The sequence below is a fragment of the Physcomitrium patens genome, chromosome 16 (genome assembly GCF_059467195.1).
Source record: "Physcomitrium patens ecotype Gransden chromosome 16, ASM5946719v1, whole genome shotgun sequence".
Classification (NCBI taxonomy): domain Eukaryota; kingdom Viridiplantae; phylum Streptophyta; class Bryopsida; order Funariales; family Funariaceae; genus Physcomitrium; species Physcomitrium patens.
The window spans coordinates 5,767,645-5,774,885 of NC_143425.1; the positions used below are offsets into that span (position 1 = coordinate 5,767,645).

The following is a 7,241-nucleotide window of genomic DNA, read 5'->3' on the forward strand; positions in this document are numbered from 1 at the left end:
CTAGTTGTTATTGCTGAGTGTTCGGTGCTTCAGTTTTCAACTTCCCCTTCAGAATGCGCAGAAAAAAACACACTGCAGATCTTCGTCTTCTCGAGGCAAAAACTTTAACTAATCGTTGTAGTGTCTATCGACGTGCAGTTTAGAGGACGACTCATGAAGGTCATGAACAGATTCTTTTTGATATTATTATTTTTTAATATATTTTTCGATTCCGGTCTCGAGGCTGTGAATCAAACTCGGCGAGAGTGAATTATTTCGGCAGAGATATTTTTAGATGTTATTCGTATGCGTTTCGTCGTTGATGACCGCAGGTTTTCATCTTTGACAGCCGGAGTTTCTGGCGAAGTGCATTGCGACACTGAAACAGAGTTTGTGTGACGGAAGCATTTGGATGTAGAGTCCATTTGCATTTGAAGGTCACAAGTACTGCGTCCTACAGCGAGTATCAAGCGGAGGAAACAGAGAGTTCAGAGTCAAAATTGAGATCGAAGACTTTGTGATAATTCTGGCTAACCAGGATAATGTTCCTCGACGGGTCCTGCCACCAGCTCTCACCCACTAGATTCTGATCATCGAGGTATAGCACAGCATCATAGCAGCACTGCTTGAAGGATCCCCCGTGAGTTCCAATCTGTAACCTCGCGTGGCATCAACCTGTCAACGAAACCGAATTAAACTCCTTTATCCTAACCTCGACTGACAACCCCAGTGATGAAGTAGCAGTGCCTCACTGCAGCTCTCAAACGAATGTCGCAGCATTCCACGAGTGTATCAACCATTCAATAATAGAGGATCATGCCATTGTGGAGCTCCACCACAATTCCAGGGTGCTATTATAAGATTTTCATTTCGGAAGCTCCGCCGAACTGCCAGGTCACAGAGATTTGGCCATCGAACATTTTGTCAGGATTGAAGGACTTGACACTTTATTACCTTCCAGCATTGATGGATCATTTCTGATGTATGACCATCCAAAATTATATATCAGAATGCATTGTTCGAGAGGTATTCTAGTAATTTCACCTCTGGAGAACAATAGCCTCACGCTTTTTTGAGAAGCCAAGGATTTAACCGGAGCATTGGATTCATCTCTCTTTTTACTTCACAACCAAGCATATCCTATCATTCATCTCGCAAAGAAGCGATTACGAAGCTTTTTGCTATCCCTCTCATCTCTTACACAACTCCCCTCCGCAGCGCAAAATTCTTGTGTGCGAAGGCAAGTGATCCCATTGCATCTCATGTCATATGCTCCTGTTGATTTAAACTCCAGGAATTGGTCAAGGAAATTGACTGACTGTTCACGTTTCAAGTGTGCTGGGCAGCCAGTACAGATCCTCGAAATTTCTGTTCAGTCCAGAATCAAATGCAGAATTGAATGGAAGACCATTCTGAGCTTGAATCTGAGACCTGCAACCCGCAAGCCCGAACCCGAAGACTGCATACTGCATCTTCGGACCTCGAGAATCTTGGTACCAAATTTTGGAATTGAAGAAAGGTGACGATTCCCTGTCATGGAGTGGTAGCTTCGAGATTAATAAAGCTCACAGTGATGGTACCATAGTGCTGTCTGATTTGTACATGACGGTTACAGATCTATGGTGATGCCACACTCAAAGAAGCCGTGAAATTCAGTCGATCTTGATGATGTCTTTGCAGTGACGTTGCATAGGGACTCAAAACCCCTTTCGGGTCTGAAAGCACTTCTAGAGATGGTTAGAGTTAGAAGGGATGGTACCTCGCTCTTTTCCATTTCTCCAGTTTCGAGGACGTAAGAATTTTAGTTTCAAGCATGCCGATGACGCCTCTTGTCGCGCATGCGTAGTGTCCTTGCGGTGATGAGAATTTCGGAATGCTTTTCATTCCTTATCCTCTCTATTCGACCTGTTGACTCGTCATCGTGTACCTGCCATCAGTCCTGTAAAGCGGTGATGCAATCAATCGCAAAAATTGATTAAATTAATAATTCCTTGAGCCTATTCACAAACCCACTCGGGGCAAGTGTGTTCTCCGATGACCACGTGGTTTTCTCTTGTCGATGTGTCCACATGCACGGATACCCCGATCTCCGTCCCTAGGGAATTTGGAAGATCCCTTGGGACGAAGATCGGAATTTGGAAGATCCTCTTCTCGACCAAATTTATGATCGATTCCCAGCATAAAAGCAGAGGCAACACGGATCCTAAATTCAGTACCCTTCTAAGTGTCGATCGAGCCTCTCTGCACACTTGGTTACACCATCTCAATTGGTACACGCTCTAGCCAAAGTGTGCGACGACTCTGATCCGTTGTATATTTGTCTATGGAAGCCGATTCTGTACACAATTAGGTAAGTTTGAAGGTTGGTGCACTGCTGGAGCAGAGATTTTAGAGAGAAGTGGTGTGGCGGAGAATTCATGGCGTCAAGGAGAATTGGAGGGGTGTTGCTCGCAGGTGGGTACTCACGGTTTTTCTTGGGCCGGAGATTCACTTTAACGATCGGTTGATTGATGTTGTCTTGAGTTATTGCTCGTTGTTACAGGAGTATGAACTTATGTCCAGACCCGGGACGCCAGCAGATTGATACAGCCTCGGACCACATCCGAACAACTGTCCATCGTCCTCAGATGTCCATCTCCGTGTAGTTGCTTGCTGCCTCGTGATCATCGAGAATTAGAGAGAGATATTGTATTTCGTCTCCTCGTTCGTATTCACTGTGTAACATTAATTCTATATATATCCAAGTCATGGTTTAGCCATGATAGCGCACTTTATAGAGTTAGAGTTTTACAATCCGATGTTGATAAATGTTCATAGTACTCGCACCTAGCAAATTGTTCTTCCTAACTTCTCAGAGTTTGCAGGAATGTGACTGATTTATGGAATTAGCTCTGCGAATTCTCTACTCCATCTTGTTTGTGCTGCACTTGTGGGAGATGGTAACGCCGCTCCGGGTTGTAAATTAACAGGTTCGAGGGCCTTATCTAGGCAGCATGGACTTACTGGTGCCTCTGCAGCGGACAGCCAAATCCTTCAAAGGCATCTACAGTTCTCTCGATTCAGCTATAGCAGCGCAGCGGTAACTGCCCTGCTTCTCTCACCTTCAACAGATTCTTGACTGTCCATTCAAAATCCAGAGTGTTAGAACGCCTGGATCCCCACGTCTCACGCATACTATGTTGGTTATCACTTAGCTCTATGATTCAATCTTCACCTGCAAATGAAGCATATACAGTTGCTGGAATTTTTTCCCAATTAAGTGCGTATTGTTGTTGAGATAAAGCAGGGAGGAGAGTCTAAGAAGATATTGGGTGTCTTTTTCGCTGCACACGAGTATGCGAAGAATCCTGAGTTTCTGGGATGTGTCGAAAACGCTTTGGGAATTCGCGAGTGGTTGGAATCAAAAGGCCACAAGTACGTTGTTACTTCCGACAAGGATGGCCCTGACTCTGGTACGTTTCCCTCTCCAAGATTCTCTTGATTATTTGAGGCGAAGACGATGGCTATGGAGGACATGCTCCGGCCATGTCTGTTAGAGCAGCTGTCGTGTAGTGATTTGCATGATTACTTTGTATCCGTCGAATATTTTCTTATGAGGCATCTAATTGTGCAGAACTGGATAAAGAGTTAGCTGACGCACACATTTTGATCACTACGCCCTTCCACCCTGCGTACATGACGAAGGAGAGGCTCGCCAAAGCCAAGAACCTCGAGCTCTTGGTGACTGCTGGTGTGGGATCCGACCACATTGACCTTCATGCTGCTGCTGAAAAGGGCCTTACGGTGTCAGAGGTCACAGGTATGTGCTTGGATTCCCATAAAACCTCAAGGAATAGCATAAAGCAAAACCAAAAGATTGCGTATCACGGCGGGACTATTTGTAATGCGATTGGGTCCTTGATATATAAATTTCAGGAAGCAACGTGACGTCAGTTGCGGAGGATGAAGTGCTGCGTATACTGGTTCTGGTCCGAAACTTTGCACCAGGATGGAAGCAGGTCTCCGAAGGTGGTTGGAATGTGGCCGCTGTCGTCCACCATGCATATGACCTGATTGACAGGACCGTGGGCACAGTTGGTGGTGGCCGTATCGGTCAAGAGCTCATGAAACGGCTCAAGGTTAGCAACCCTTACGTGCATGTATATGGCAGAGAAATTTTCTTAAGTTTGATCTGCAATGTGGAGACTTAAGATCCCAACTTCCAAGTGATTGTTTGATTCAGACTTGCAAGTATGATTTTGCATGTGAATAGGGTTTCGGGCTTAAGGAGATGCTCTACTACGACAGGAACTCGCTCGGCGCCGAACGTGAAAAAGAGCTGGGTTGCAAGCGAGAGACGGACCTGGACACCATGTTATCAAAGTGCGATGTCGTCGTCGTGAACACGCCCTTGACGGATCAAACACGGTCCGTGATCGATTACCTGTCACGCTGAATCCTTCATATCCTAGCCATTTCCGGCACTAGACAGAACGTTACGAATGTAATATTGTACACGCGTTAACAACCCCTCCCACTCTGACGAGCTTCGCATTTCGGTGATGGAAAACGTCAACAGGGGTCTGTTCAACAAGGAGCGTATTGCGAAGATGAAGAAGGGAGCTTATCTGGTGAACAACGCGCGAGGAGCCATTGCAGATACGGAGGCAGTGAAAGAAGCATGCGAGTCAGGACACCTCGGAGGTAACTCGACAACTTCCGAAAACTTCCGCTCATCCCCTGCATGTCGCTAACCTAGAATCCTAGGCTTGCTTACCAGGAACATGAACACCAATCACGAATGGCTCTGGTTGCTGGATCGATCGCTAAGCCGTGGTAACCGAAATTGGCAGGATATGGAGGAGATGTATGGAACGCTCAGCCGGCAGGAAAGGACCATCCTTGGCGTTACATGCCGAACCACGCCATGACCCCCCATATCTCCGGCACGACCCTCGACGCCCAGGTGATGAAAGCTCCCCACCATTAGGATTACAGTATCAGTCTTAATTTCCTGCATTGCAAGCATTATCAGAGGCTTCATATCTATAATTCCAGAAAAATCCTACTCATAAATTCCTCCTCCTCTTGCAGAAACGGTTCGCAGCCGGGACGAAGGACATGATCGACCGCTGGTTGAAGCACGAGGCTTTCCCCGAGCAGAACTACATTGTGCGTGAAGGCAAACTTGCGAGCCAGTACCTTTGAATGAGCGCCGCCGCAGACATATATCCACGTCGGGTGGGGCCAGATTGGCGGTGTGAATAGGTTCCAATGTGAGAGAATAAATTTTGACTTTGAACTTTGAAAAAAAACATCTTTTGACCTTTTTACCTATTTTCTCAAGTCAGTGGGCCCACTTCACTGTTGTTTTAAATTGGACCCATTCACATTCTGTCATTACATGCAACAATCACACAAACATGTCCATAACATTCATCCACGCTCAATCACTGCAAAATGATTATTTTCGACAATTGCATACAAACAAATGTGTAAATCGATAACAATGGGTGAATATTTGTAATTCAAACCATTTGAGAAAGGAAGCAATTTTGTGCTTGTTTGTATAGTGGTAAGTATGAATATATATTTTTGAATGTGATGAATATATGTATTTAGGTGTGTTGAGGCAATTTAATATATATTTTTGAATGTGATGAATACATGTATTTAGGTGTGTTGAGGCAATAGAAAATACATTTTATACAATTTTTGTTTCACAAACAAGAAATGATAGATACAAGAGGATGATGAAAATGAAGGGGTTGTAAGATGTTTGTAATAGAAGGTGGGTGTGTGCAAGAGTGTAGGATTATTACAAACATGATTAGAATATGTAGGAACATGAAGAAATGGGGTTAGGACAGTGAAATTTATATGGTGGAAAGACAAGGTGATAAAATCTTCATTTATGAGGACCTTGGATATTGGTGTAAGAGTCAAAAAGAATTGACCCTTGCACTTGCTGTAGAGGTAAATGTGAGCCAAGGACTTCTTGATGTCTAGAAGGAATCCATGGTAAGGTAGCATAGGAGAAGTTGAGAGGGTCACTTTCTTCATCTTAAGGAAATCCTTATATGAAGGCATAAGGCAGTGTCGTGATGTCATACGACTATATAGTGAAATTATAATCAAAATTGAATTTCTAATTAATATCTAATTATTGTGTTTTAATTATAATTTGAGGTATCTAAACATGGCTTTTATAAAAGCCTCTTAGGTTATTTTCTTATCTTAATAATTAGTAGGTTGAAGGTTAGTTAGTAATTTTACCTTCTAGGTTATAGAGACTCTTCTACTATCTTAGAAAGACCATAAATTGATGAAATCAGATTAGAAGAAGTAAATAATTAGTATAATTGGTACTAAGGTTAAGTTGAAAATAGGGTTGAGCAAAAAAATCCTTAAGATAGGATGGATTGATACTTGGGGGTCGACCATTTGTGAGACAAGGTCGAAATCAGACCTCTAGGCACTAAAACGACGGCCTAGGGCAAAATAGGGTTTCATTTGAAGATCGGAGGTTATGGTTCGAAAGCTAGCTTGAATTTCATTCCAAAGACATAAGAATTGTTTTGAGAGGGTTTTGGAGGACTTAGCAATTGTTGTTCAAAGTCAGGGTTTGTATCAGTGATTTGGGTTTTATATAATATAATTAGAGCTAGCAATTTTGGCTAGTTCGTGCAATTGGCATGACATCTACGGTTGAAAATTTGATATTGTTTGGATTATTGGGTGTGCTAAGTTCATATAAAATTTTGTAAAAATCTAACGGCGTGGTTTGGAGATATCTAGTTTTTAGCACAAGAGGGTTTCAAAAGGTGGCAGTTTGAGGTTGGGTAAGGTTTCTATGATATCTAAAGATCTATTCATCGGATTAAGGTGAAAATTAGCATGGCGTTGGAAGACTTAAAGATCAAGCTACACGCCAATTTTGAGACAAAGTTCACTATTGGAGAAGGAGAAATCATTGCTGGGATTTTTGCTTCTTTTTTCAAGTTGGCGGCCAAGTGACATTGGTGCAATGTTTGGAGATTTTCTCACAATTTGTACGTTGGATTGAGCTAAAAATTCTTGAGCATTTAGAAGACTTGCATTTACAATTGTATGCAAAATTACACACCAAGTGGACGGTCGGATTGGATGTTATACCTTGTTAAAGCTCACTGATTAGAATTGGGATTTACAAGAAAAATCTAAATTGCTTAAATATGAAAGTAACAAGGAAATTAGGATTTATGTATGGTTAAGACTACTAAGAAGAGTTTTTTAAGCACTTT

The 7,241-nt window shown here is 42.9% G+C and overlaps 2 protein-coding genes across 2 annotated transcripts; one reads left to right on the forward strand and one right to left on the reverse strand.

Annotated features, from left to right (window-relative positions):
* Positions 1–1,172: 1,172 nt before the first annotated feature.
* On the reverse strand, positions 1,173–1,971 carry LOC141046369 (uncharacterized). Its single transcript, XM_073539847.2, has 2 exons — positions 1,739–1,971; positions 1,173–1,509 (listed from the first exon to the last, which is right to left on the reverse strand). The coding sequence occupies exons 1-2, from the start codon at positions 1,861–1,863 to the stop codon at positions 1,302–1,304; spliced, it is 333 nt and encodes a 110-aa protein (XP_073395948.1). The 5' UTR covers positions 1,864–1,971; the 3' UTR covers positions 1,173–1,301.
* A 231-nt stretch (positions 1,972–2,202) lies between these two features.
* Positions 2,203–5,295, forward strand: LOC112293912 (formate dehydrogenase 1, mitochondrial). The gene is made up of 9 exons (XM_024543882.3): positions 2,203–2,433; positions 2,949–3,058; positions 3,266–3,431; positions 3,593–3,778; positions 3,895–4,097; positions 4,232–4,386; positions 4,538–4,662; positions 4,812–4,924; positions 5,053–5,295. The coding sequence occupies exons 1-9, from the start codon at positions 2,397–2,399 to the stop codon at positions 5,164–5,166; spliced, it is 1,209 nt and encodes a 402-aa protein (XP_024399650.1). The 5' UTR covers positions 2,203–2,396; the 3' UTR covers positions 5,167–5,295.
* The last annotated feature ends 1,946 nt before the right edge of the window (positions 5,296–7,241 follow it).

Excerpts from the sequence above, each read along its gene's own strand:
- LOC141046369 (XM_073539847.2), bottom strand. The coding sequence starts at position 1,863 with ATGAAAAGCATTCCGAAATTCTCATCACCGCAAGGACACTACGCATGC. Across the intron at positions 1,510-1,738 it reads GAGAAATGGAAAAGAGCGAG|GGAATCGTCACCTTTCTTCA; the intron begins GTACCATCCCTT and ends ACTCCATGACAG.
- LOC112293912 (XM_024543882.3), top strand. The coding sequence starts at position 2,397 with ATGGCGTCAAGGAGAATTGGAGGGGTGTTGCTCGCAG. Across the intron at positions 4,663-4,811 it reads CGAGTCAGGACACCTCGGAG|GATATGGAGGAGATGTATGG; the intron begins GTAACTCGACAA and ends CGAAATTGGCAG. Across the intron at positions 4,925-5,052 it reads GCACGACCCTCGACGCCCAG|AAACGGTTCGCAGCCGGGAC; the intron begins GTGATGAAAGCT and ends CTCCTCTTGCAG.